The sequence below is a fragment of the Cyprinodon variegatus genome, unplaced genomic scaffold (genome assembly GCF_000732505.1).
Source record: "Cyprinodon variegatus isolate N-32 unplaced genomic scaffold, C_variegatus-1.0 Scaffold2080, whole genome shotgun sequence".
Lineage (NCBI taxonomy): Eukaryota > Metazoa > Chordata > Actinopteri > Cyprinodontiformes > Cyprinodontidae > Cyprinodon > Cyprinodon variegatus.
In genome coordinates, this window is record NW_015152533.1 from 1 (window position 1) to 12,692 (window position 12,692).

Sequence of the window (12,692 nt, forward strand, 5' to 3'; positions counted from 1 at the left end):
TTAAAGCAGGAAACTAAGCTGAACCATAACGAGGTGCCAGCAGCACCTCTAGAAGAATAGGGGTGAGAAAAAACACCCCAAAGAAATGCTAGGCTAAAGGGTGAGTTGTGAGGGTTTTTGTTCTTGTTGAGAGGAGTTTACATGGTAGCCTAGAGTCCTACAATCCTTTAATTACCACAAGCTGGTGGTGTACTATTCCCACCCAAATAGGGTATTCTATTTATTTATTTGTTATATTTATTTTGGTCACTTTTTTGGTCACTTTAGTTTATTCTTTGTCAGTATTTAATAACATAACTCAGGTCTTTTTAGTTATTTTTCTTTAAAACAATTCTGTTATGGTTAAAAAAGTTGGTTAAATAAATATTTAATTGGAAGTCTGTGTTTGTGTTCTTCACTAAAATTAAATCATTTAGCAATATCATAAAAAGTCCAGGCAGAGCTGCACATAAAATATGGTTTCAAATCTTTTAAGTAATTATCGATATCGATCAATATGCATTTTTTTTAATCGGTAAGCTTTTTTTCTATATCGTCCAGCTTTTTCCGACTATAGAGGCACCTCACGATAAGCCAGTCCACTAAGTTTTTTGAAAAAATGGAATCATACTTATATAAGCTGCAGCGGGCTATAAACCTCCCACCAAACCTGTTGGGGGAGCTCTACTTATAGTCCCTGGAGTAAGGAGAAAGAATAATGCTAGCTCCCGTTAGCTTGTTAACTCGCAGCGGTAATGCTACGTTCAGACCGCTACCAGCAGAATCAGAAAAAACACACGTGCCGCTTCATGCGCGACTCAAGCATCTTTGCTGCTCTAGCTGCGCGGTCGAAAAGATTTGATGCGCATCAATCATTGACTTTGCATATAAATTAGCGGCTTCTTCTGCCTCTGCTGCTTGCGTTCTGAACGTAGCATCAGAGCTTCTACTGAAAGACGGAGCTTCATCAGCTCTTTATTTCAGCTCTGCAGGAGTTGAGCCCAGTCTCTTCATTGGTTCTGCAGCTTTAATGTGGCAAATGAATCTCAAAAGGTGTGAATTGAGGATATTTGTTCACTGTCATGTTCTGATGCTAATTAGAAATTAGCCCCTTATTCTTTCATTTCCATCTTTGATTCCCCCTCTGGCAGTTAAGAAAAAACCACAGAAAAGCTGTAACTTGTTATAAGCTGTATTGGTCAAAGCGTGGAAAAAAAGTAGCGGCTTATAGACTGGAAAATGACTTTAGACTTTAAACCAATTTTATTTGTCATTTTGTTTACACAAGTGTAAAACAAAAAGAAACAGCTCACTGGACAATTTAATCTTTTTAAAAGTGGCGCCTTGAAAAATAGTAAAAATGACTGTAAATTTACAGTTCTAACTTTTTTTAAATATATACATATATATAGTGATAGAATATAATAAATATAATTATAAAATACAATACAATAACCCATTTCTACACAACATTTATCAGTCTAATGGTAGTGGGGAAGAAGATGTTGCAGATTTTTGTTAACAATTTTATTTTAAATGAAAGTTTTGGAGAATTTGTTCCATTTATGTATTAAATCTATATATGAGTTTTATGTTTGACCATGATATGAGCTCGATTTACATTTTCATTTGACTTTCTAACACACAGCCAGTTGGGAATGTTTTTACAGAACAAAATATATCACAGTCTGAATATTATTTGAATAAATGAAGTATTTGACCGTTTTCCTGGGTTGGGTGTTAGAGATAAACACCAGCCATCATCAGAAATCAGGGCAGTGATGAAATGAACTCTAATTACATATCCAGGTATAACTTTCTGCTAATTTCTTCTCCACTGCTGTAATTTAACTCTTGATAAATCTGGCTGTTTATTTGCTTTAAAATCAACGAGAGCAGTTTGTTATGTTTTGGACTTTTAAAACAAGTAATTGTTTTAGGGTGGGAATGTAGACAAGCATAGAAGAATCATTATGCATGCAACACATGCACACATTTTTCATTCATTTTAATAGTTTAGCTGATATTTGTTTATAGATGCTTTTATATTGTCTTCCCCTTCATCGTATATTACCCTATATAACTTAGCAGTGATGTCAAAGCAAAATTATTTTGTTCTTAAATGTTCAAATCCTTTTAATACAGCATTCATATGGGAATAAATTCATGTGATTATTGTCATGCAGTTTCAGCTAACCTAACAGACTGTTATGAACGACTGGGAGCCCATAATCCAGCTTTATTAGCAAAGTATAACACACATTCTTTAGCAGATAAACATACAGAGCAGCAGCAGTCTGTGACTTAGATATTATCAAATGAGATAAAACCTGTTTATAAGAATCAATCTGGAACCAGAGCATAAATCAAATCTGAAGTATTTTCTTTTGCAGCCTGATTGTGATGCAGTTTTTAGTCTCAAAGTGGAGTCATCATCTCTGTTCCCTGAAGAAAAATACTGTGATGAAGTCCTTTTACGATAAACTTACTTAATGTGAACATTTCTAAGAGCTTTCATTTTAAGAATTAACTAAAACATTTCTCCTTACAGGAACATTACTTTTTGGTGTAAATACCTTTTTAGAATGAAGTGTTACTTTTATTGTTCTGTCCTTTTGGGATTTTTTGGGATTGAGTTTTTTGTTTTCAGTTTTCAGTTATTCTGTTTTGTTGATCTTTTACATTAAATTCCAGCAGTCTTTAGTTACTCTCTGCTGCCCCCTGGTGCTTGTTTCCTTTCCTCTTGGCTACCTTCTAGTTAGTTCCACTCACACCTGCTCCATATTCAGCTCATTAGCCCATCCTTTGTTCTGTTCCCCTTATATACACCACCTCTGCAGTCACTCAGTTCCTTGTTTTAGTTGCTTCCTCGCCTCAGGCTCCCCACGCAACCTATTCTCATTATGAGTGCGTGTGAAATCGTACGAAAAGTTATGCATCGTAATTTCGTACGTTTTGGACGTTTTTTTCGTTGCATGCGCATCTGACGCACCATTCACGAATCTAGAATATAAATTACAATTAGCCCTGACCCTAACCCTAAGATATAAAACAGCAAGCAATGTAGTTAGAGACATGAATAAGTGATGATTGCACTGTTTTTCCCAGTTTTATCTCCTTTTTTTTTTTCTGTCTGCCAGCGCATGCGCACTGATGTGGTTTTTTTGAGGAAAAACGTCCAAAAACGTACGAAATAGTGTGCATAACTTTCCCTACGCACTCATAATGAGAATATGTTGCCCCACGTGAGTTTTTCCCTGATGTTTGCTGATTTTTGGTTTTCAGTAGTGATGTTATGAGATGAGATGAGCCGAGGCTTCGAGGCCTGTGTCGAGGAATGGAGGGGCGTGCATTGAGGCACAATTCATTTAGAGGAGTGGCCAAAATCGATGACATCCGAAGCCTCTCTACCGTGATACCACGTAAATGGTTCAGGAAGTGGTTCAGACAGCGTGAGAATTTGGAAAGGCATTTAATCAGCCTCACTACTCAGTCAAGATGTGGGAGTTTGTAGGAGAGTTGGACAGAGTTTGGATACATTCTAAGAATATATTGGTTGGAAAAACAACCAATCTAGTTGGTTAATACTAGTTTGGTCAGATTAAACAATATAATGTTCAAAATCTGAGCAAACCACTGGTTACAGTTATAACATCAGGGTCAAGTAGTATTGCTTCCCAGGACCCAGTTACCACTGCTTGTGGCTGTCAGGTTTATTCAATGATGATCATAAAATTAATGTGTGCTTATGAATCATTTGTGCAAGGGGGATGCTGCACTGTGTCTTATGATGCAGTCAGGAGACCATCCTGCCTTCTGTCATTCTGATGGAGCATCTTGTCTTTATGAACTGATCAATTGTTCTGTCAGAACAAATACTGTTTTGTAACCATGTGTTATGTTCTGTTAATAAAAGACGGCTGCAGGAGGGGATTCAGAGAAGGAAAGCTTGAAGTTGGGTTGGGCTTTTCCTTCTGCTCCTGCAGAAGCTGCTTGAATCTCTTTCCTGTGCAGAATCAATTTCTATTTATTTGCAAATCTACATTTACTGAATCCAACAGTGGCAACAGCTGTAAGACATGGACTTCCAATCCCGAGGTTGATGGCTCCAGACCCACCTTAGACTTTTGAAAGTTGCAATAATACTTAACAAGTATTTTGGCTAATCTGACTAGTTTTTATTAGTTTGCCCTAGTACAAATATAGATTGAGTTAAAATACTGCCAAATTTGATTGGTTGGTTTAACCAAAATATTTCTTTGAACACATAACTTCCAACCTGATTAAAACCAAAAACTGTGAAAAAAAACTATAATTATTGAATAAAAATGACTAAAACCTTTAATTTTGCTGATCGTTGCCCAACTTGCACACTTTCACCGTCTGCTTGAGCTTATTTCACTAAAATGTCAGAAAAACAGTGAACTTTAAATTATTGTTCTTTAGGACATTTTAAACAAACAAACAAAAAAAAAACGTACAAACCAATAATTAACAATTTCAAAGTAACTGAAATGGTGAAAAAAAAATAATTGTGAAAAATCACAGATTATATTACTAAATGTAGTTCTGCATTCCACCAGTAGGTGGTGGCATGTTCACATGAAGCTTCATGAACTGTGGGGACCGTTGAAGCAATTAGGCCAAACAGTTCAGTGCCTCACGAGGCTTCATCTCACCATCACTTGTTCTAAGTATTTTTGTGTTTTTTGACGTCTACCTCAGTTCTGATCTCTGCATTTGGGTACTCAAGCAACCACCCCCCCATACACACACACCCACGTTGACAGTACCTGCTTTTGGGCCCAGACTTGTACACATACACCCATGACTGTCGCCACGCATTTGTGACGATACAAACAATGTGGCTCTGATGATGAACAGTAATGACACAACATACAATGGGGACGTCTAAACACTGGGGGCCTGGTGCAGTTCTAAATGCTTCAAGTGGGTCACAAACTTTAAGTTTCTTTTATTCAATTCAGTTAATTCATATAGGGCCAATTCATAATACAGGTAATCTCAGAGAACCATACACAGACAATACAGTCGGATTGGTTAAAAGTTTCTGTCAAGGAAAACTAGTTGATTGTGTTAAAGGTTAGTGGTAGTTTCTGTTAGAAAGAAATCAAGACACTTATTCTCTCTTCAAATCTTCAAATCTTTTCCAATGAACTCTTTGGGGAAAAAGGAAACAGTTTTATTCCTCCAATTCCAAACGTTGTTCAACAAACAAAATTCGATGGTAACCAGATGTTAATTCAGTGAAAGGGTGGAGTTAGATTACAAAAATGCGCATTCCCAGGAGAGGGCCAATGGCTGGAAGTTGGAGGGGATTTGGCTTGGAGGGGAGTGGCATTTTACTGGGAAGGGCTTTTTTGAATGTCTGCTGCTGTAAATGGACCTTGGAAAAACCATTGTTCTTATGGCAAATCAATCCTTCTCACATCTGGTTATCATCAAACTGCCGTTGTTCTGAGTCTGCAAGCGGTTCCCTGTTTAAACACTTAACACCCTGAGGTCAATGTGTTTACATGGCCTTATGTAATCTCACTTCCACAATTGCATCCGTTCTTTGACTTGTTAGACATTCTACTCCTGGATGAGCTTGTGCAATGATTTTCACGTTCATCTTGTCATGAACTCTTCAGCAATTCCTCCCACCAAGCATGCATGCAGTGACAATGGAGAGGAAAACCTCCCTCTTAACAGGAAGAAACCTCCAGCAGAACCAGGCTTAGTGTGAGAGGAGCCTTCGCCCAAGGCCAAATGGGGTTTCAAAGAAATAGTTAATATCTTAACTTTTTCCTCAAATGTTTAGGACGACTCTCTCCTATATCAATAAGTTAGCGATAAACTTTAAAAATAGATGTTAGATATTGCTGCCTACATATCCAAGGCATTATTATGACTATTGTCAGGTCTAAGCACCTAAAACATCATACATACATACAGGGAAAGAAAGAAAGCACAGAGACAATTAATTTAGTTAATTGAGAAGAGAATAGGAAGGAGACTGCGGAGTTTACAAATCTCCAACCCACTCTGCAGTCTTCAGGTTTCTGCTCTCCATTTATTGAAGAAAAGGGGATGTCCCTAATTACAACAGCTGAGGTTTAACTAAGGGAAAGGGAAACAAAATGATCTTACTTTAAACCTCAGCACATATGTTAAAACAAAGCATGGTTGTTTTACAATTGAATTGTTCCAAGAACACATGTTTAGAATAAACATGTGATAGAGGATGTTCAGGCCTCCTTCACAACCCGTCCGTTGCATGACCTTTATCTGGAACAAGAGTTAATAAAAGATGAATCACACATTATACATCATAATAGTTCATTAGAACACAACACATCAAACACAAACGGAGTATAAATAAAATATTTCTAACAACTATTTACTCCACATTTAAACATTTTGTATCTATGTCTAAATTGCCTGTTTGGTTCTTAGGTTCAAAAGCTATTACTGTATCTTTTGCTATTGACTAAAGCCTAGTTTATGTTTAGAAACCAGGTCGTCTATGTTTGTGTCACAGGTGTCCCCCCGTTCCACAGACACTCTTGTGCACCTCTCCAAAATTGTGGGTGACCGCAGAGAGTGCTACAGATAGCGTCGCAGGGAGGAGAGAAACAAGGCCTCCTATTGGTGAATACTACATCCGCTCTACTCTATGCGTATTTCCTGTTTGGTACCTAATGGCAGAAACTCTGATTGTAGTGCCGTCCACAACGCCTGGCACACCTGACACTATCCCAGGCACCGTGCAGGATGCTAGTTTGTAGCTCTGTGCGACGGTCTGTTGGTTTGCACCCGTAGCCAAAACACACAGCGGCCAGTCTTTAGGGAACACTCACGGGTGAACTGTGTGTCGTTGGATGAGGGGTTGTAGACGGCGAGCGAGCTCATCAAACCGACACACGGACATCCACAATCCTAGCTAGTGTCCCTCTTGCACTGTGGCGTGGAATAACAAAATATATTTTCTTAACATTTTGTGAAATTGTTACCAACCTGGCAGATATTAAAGTTTAACAAAGCAACATTCTCAACTAAAAACACCTTTAATGTTTCTTTTGTGTCTCATAAAGTTTTCAACCATTTCTGTCTAAGCGTCTGTTCAGCATTGACCCACAATGATTCATGGGAAATTGAGTGTCACGTAGGATACTCCTGAACCCCTGATGCAGCCTCCTGGAACGTTTGCTCCTGTGTCAAGTTTTCTATTTGATCCTACATTTCCAATTGAAGGTGATTTTGAATGTCACCTCTTTAATTCCAAAAAAAGTTAAAAACAAACCACTGCACTTTGTTTTCCAATGTTGAAGACATTTTGCTTTCCATTCAGAAAGCTTTCTCAATTCAAAAAGTCTGGAGTAGCATTAAGTTCCAGGCTTTTTCTGGAATAACTATGACCTGGATGACTGAGTATCTTCACTAGTCACTTCTTTAAACTCAAATATGTGCACACTTGGTAACAATTTCACCTAATTTTAAAAAAGAGATCCAATGTTTTCTGCTACGTGAAAACTGAGGTTTTTCCTAAAGACTGACACCATACCATGCGCTGCTGCTGTGTCTGTGGTTCACTGATAATAAATAAAACCACCACACCATGACAGTTGGGGGACTTAGGCTGTGGGCGTCCCTTAATTTTAGGTAAGAATGGGAGCAACCCTAGATCTACAATAACAGAGCCACCTCCTTAGGATCCTTTATTCAGCAGCCTTGACTGTAGCAGACTCAGTAGGCCCACACCCTCTGTTTTATTTTTCTCATGGCTGTGAAAAAGTATGTCCCTACTGCATGTAGGAACACAGATACACATGCAGTGGTGTAAAGTCAGCTGCAAACAGGACACGGACGCAGTGGAGAATTGTTCCCAATAGGGACGAATCAAGCCTCTCTACCTGGAAATCCATGACAACTACCAACGTTGCAATTTGAGTTATTGTATTTCTATAAGTTAGTGGTTTATATTTTTCCAAAGCACTAACATAATTAGAAGAAATTAATATGATGACTTGAACGACTAAAAAAACGTAATGCTTGGATGGCTTAACACCAGCCCACCTCTCTAAATTCGAGTTTATATACTCTTTATAAAATAATAAAAGGTAATTGTTGTTGAATGATTGCATAATCTGATAAGTCAGTCATTCAGACATGATTGATTTCTGATAAGGGGAAATCTTTAGTCCACATGAAGTGGTCTAATAGGCAGGTTATGTGTTCCAGTGAGTTTCATAAAGATATTTTAGATTTATGCTCAATATTGAAGCGTGGTCTGCGCTATGTTATTCCACGCCACAACGCAAGAGGGCCAATCAGGAACTAGCTGTGGGTCTAGATCAGTCGAGGGCCATTTTCAATGGTTGCTACTGTATGCCTGATGATTTCTTTTTATTAATGTTTTTTTAACTAATTCCATTATTTTAAAATGAAAAGTACACCCAAAGCTCTCCTCTACTTGTATAACAGAAGCACTTACTGATAACCTGTTTTCTTCTTAGATTTCAGTGTTACTATTATTACCCTGCTTATCTCAGTTTACGATCAGAAATGGAAGTCTTGTAAATGAAATTCAGAACCTAATTCCTCCCGAGGTGTAATAAATCAAAGCTGGCTTTTTTTTGTCAGTACACAGATGGTCCAAAATCACAGCCTACCTCAATTAAGACCCGAAGATTGGAGCTAAAAGGGAGAAGTGTTTTGAGAGGAAGCAGGGCACCTGTTCGCCTGTCATATCCGCAGCTCTTCAGATCAGTGGCTGGGAGCTTCCCTCTGAGCTGTTCCGATGCTGAATTAATGACGACAAACAAAGCTAAAGCCTCCCAAAGCCCCTTGGTGGGTTCATTCTCTTTCCACTTTGGTCCCTCTCAACTAATCTTCAGTGTCACACTTAATGAGATTTTCAGTTTGTAAAGTAAGTGGAGCAATAACTCCCAAAGCACAGCCTGCCATGTCTGTTCTCACCATCTCCTTAAACGCTTTTAGCCGAGCCAACTTCTTTTTTCTACTCGCACTAAAGCATGCTTCATGAATGACTGCTGCTACATCAAGCCTCTGAATGTATTGCAGGTTATTACCGGTAATCAGTTGGAGCAGATCCCTACGGTACCAAATGTTTAAAAATAGTGAAAATGAGCGTAATGTGCTCTGCAGCATTAGGACTGTGGTACAAAATAAACTGTTAAATCTGCTGCCATCTGCCAAAAGTGTTTATTTCATGTAATTACTGTTTTGATTGTCATAATGAGGAAAATTATCTTTCAAGCAATTGAGATAATCTATTAGAGAACAACCCATTATCATGATGATGTTTGTGAAACAACTTTTACTGTCAATACAGAAGGGCCCAATTTTCAATACTCAGTTTTTCCACCATTTTGAACTCAAATCTTTGTTAATTCAGCTGGATGTTTTTTTTAAATGCCTAATTATCTCATTACAACACGCTAAATGGATCCTGACAGTGAGTCCTTTTTGGATGTTTGGTGAATTATAAATAATATGGTACAATAACAAAGATAATATGTCTTCCAGGCACATATTTTTCAATTAAAAAAGTAATTTCTGTGCCATTTTTCAATAAAGTTATTGTTGAATCAAATATAATTTCAGTCTTACGAGGGACTGAGTGTCCAAAACCTGGCCAAGGGACTAAGGACATATAGCAAAAACACTCAATTTTAAAAGGATATTTTATATGATATCAGTAATAATTTATCTATCAGAAATGTTTTGTAAGTGTTTATCTGTGTCAAGTCAGATCAGCATTAAAAAAATGGCAATTGTGTCTTTGTTTTTCATATTTCTGTCAGGGAAACAATTATTTTATGGTTGGAGAATCACCCAGTTATGATGTTTTTCTTTATGTGAGCACGGCCATGGTATACCAGAGCAGATACGGCGGGTGAAATAAGTATTGAACACTAGAGGTTTCAAGTATTTCTAGAGGTGCTATTAACGTGACATTTTCACCAAATGTCAGTAACAATCCATGCAATCCACACATACAAAGAAATCAAAACATCGATGTCCAGAAATGACATTATGTGTAATAAAGTTAAATGGCACACAGAAAAAGTAATGAACACGTTTACTGAAATGTATTTATTACTTTGTCCAAAAGCCATTGTTGGCAATAGCAGCTTCAAGACGCTTCCTGTATGGAAAAAATGAGTGGCATGCATTGCTTAGGTGTCATTTTGGCCCATTCTTCCACACAAACAGTCTTCAAATCTTGAAGGTTTGGTGGGCTTCTTCTATGAACTCTAATCTTATTTTTTTCCAGAGATTTTCTATTGGATTCCAGTCAATTGATTGGCTGGGCCATTCTAGCAGCTTTGTATGTTTGGGATCATTGTCTTGCTGAAATGTCCTCCCACTTTTCATCTTCATCATCCTGGTAGATAGCAGCAGATTTTTATCCAGAATGTCGCTGTACATATTTCCATTCATTCTTCCTTCAATCATTTGAAGTTTGAAAGAACCATATGCTGAAAAACAACCCAAAACTTCACTGTTACTATGGTGATTTTGGGTTGATGAGCAGTGCCCTTTGACCTCCAAACATGATGAGTATTATGGCATCCAAAGAGTTGAATTTTGGTCTCATCTGACCAGACTATATTCTCCCAGTATTTCAAAGGCTTGTGCAGCAAACTTTCAACAGCTTTTTCTTACATACAGGCCATGGCGGTTAAGTGTATTACTGATTCTTTTGCTTGAAACAATTGAACCTACTAATTCCTGGTCTTTCTGAAGCTCTCCACTAGTGGTCTCTGACTCTTGGACAACTCTTCTGATCATTCATTTCACTCCTCTGTCAGAAATCTTGTGAGGAGCATCTGGTCGAAGTCGGTTTATGGTGAAATGATGTTCTTTCCACTCCTGGATTATGGCTCCAACATTGCTTGCTGGAACATTCCTTCTGGAACCAATGCCATCATTATAGGGGTCATAGAATGATTATATAGGGTATTTGGTGCTGGTACTTAGGTCTCTGAATAGAGTGTGTAACAACATGTAACTTTTATGGTATGCTCATAAATATTTAGACGAGCTGTGCGCTGATTGGTTGATTTATAACAAAGCAAAGCTGCTGAGAAAAGACACATCATAGCAACAAGCACTCACTCACTGAAACATCAAATTGTTAATATGGTAGGGTGACCAGACGTCCTCTTTTTCCGATGTCCGACTTTTCATACCTAAAAAAATGTCAAACTTGAATTTCAAAATCGTCCGGGATTTTGGTCAACTACAGTGCAGCATGGAGTCAAAACACACCGGGCATTTGAACCAAGCCGTCAGCTCCAGGGCTGGTCCAGGAACCCCGGTGGATGGGGACAGCGAGCCAGCGGGGGAAGGAGCGACTGAACCCAACCCGGTGATGGTAGCCTGGACACCGGCACCCAGCCCCCCTCCTCTGACTGAGGCAGGCGACTCATGGCTCTCTGCTGAGGTCCAGTCCAGTCAGAGGCCTACCAGTCGACACTTCATACTAGCCTGCTTTTCATAAACTCACATCTGGCCACCATAGATATGTTAGCATTGCTATGAACGGCGTAGCGACAAAATAATACATAGAGCTGGCGGTTGTGATGGCCTTACAGTTTGAACAGCCCTTCGTTTCAGTAAAAGAAGTTTAGCAAATGCTGCTTTGAACTGTCCAAGATTTTGACCTCTATTCATGTTCTTGAGCCAGTGAACCAGTGGGCTGCTCTGTATGTCAATTTCGTGACAAAAGTCCAGGCCAGAACCAAATAAGGCAACATCCCAGAGTTTACGTCAACTCAAGGCTTCGTTTGGATTCACCCGTTTTATGGTGGAAGTTTAGAATAGTGAGATTTGCAGAGAAAGGAGGTGTTGATGGGGTTTGAACTTGTCTGTACGTCCATTTTGCCCACTGAACTATCGTTATTCATCTATGACAAGGTAAGGCTTTGCATTCTATGACCCCTTTAAGGCTGCAAAGCTCTTTACTTTTACCCATCCGAGGCACCTTTTTATAGGCCATCAATTGGGACTGAACCAGCTGATATTCATCTGTACTAACAAGAAGCAGGATTGCTTGCTGCAGGATTAATGAGAGATTTCAGCTTTCCGTGCCTTTTTGCAGCTCCCTTACTTAACATGTTCAATACTTTTCCCCTGTGCCATTCTACATATAGCTTAATTTCTGGACGTCCATGGTTTGTGATGATTGCATGGATTGTTAGCGACATCTGGTAAAATGTCACGTTAATAGCACCTCTAGAAATATATTTACTGAGAAAAATCGTGCCGTGTTCAATACATACACCTTTGATTTAGAATCATGCTGTGGTCCAGCTCCTTCTATAAAAACCTGGCCTTGATGACAGTCAGCTGGCCAACTTTAGGCACATCTCTAAGATGCCTTTTAGTCATAAAATCCTAGAAAAGGTTTTTTACACTCAACTCAAATCATTTTAGATGGACATGAGTCCTGAAGGTGTTTCGGTCTGCTTTTAAATCTCTGCACAGCACTGAGGCAGCTTTTTTAAGAGTATTTAAGGAAAAGTCCAGTTAGTAAGGAATTATCAATGGAATCAATCTATAGCTGGAACTAATACATTTGGGTGGTTTAATGAATTTAGTGTTAATCAGTAAAAAAATTAAAACAATAATTCTCGTCACCATATTTGAGTCTGGGAGCGGCCATTTTTGCCCAAATATAG

At 38.6% G+C, this 12,692-nt stretch overlaps 1 protein-coding gene across 1 annotated transcript in view; it reads left to right on the forward strand.

Annotated features, from left to right (window-relative positions):
* Positions 1 to 11,263: 11,263 nt before the first annotated feature.
* LOC107105125 (neurexophilin-1-like) overlaps positions 11,264 to 12,692 on the forward strand; it is a 26,646-nt gene continuing 25,217 nt past the window's right edge. The window contains exon 1 of the mRNA XM_015405242.1: positions 11,264 to 11,386. Coding sequence (XP_015260728.1) covers positions 11,264 to 11,386 — 123 coding nt within the window. The remainder of the gene's footprint in view (positions 11,387 to 12,692) is intronic.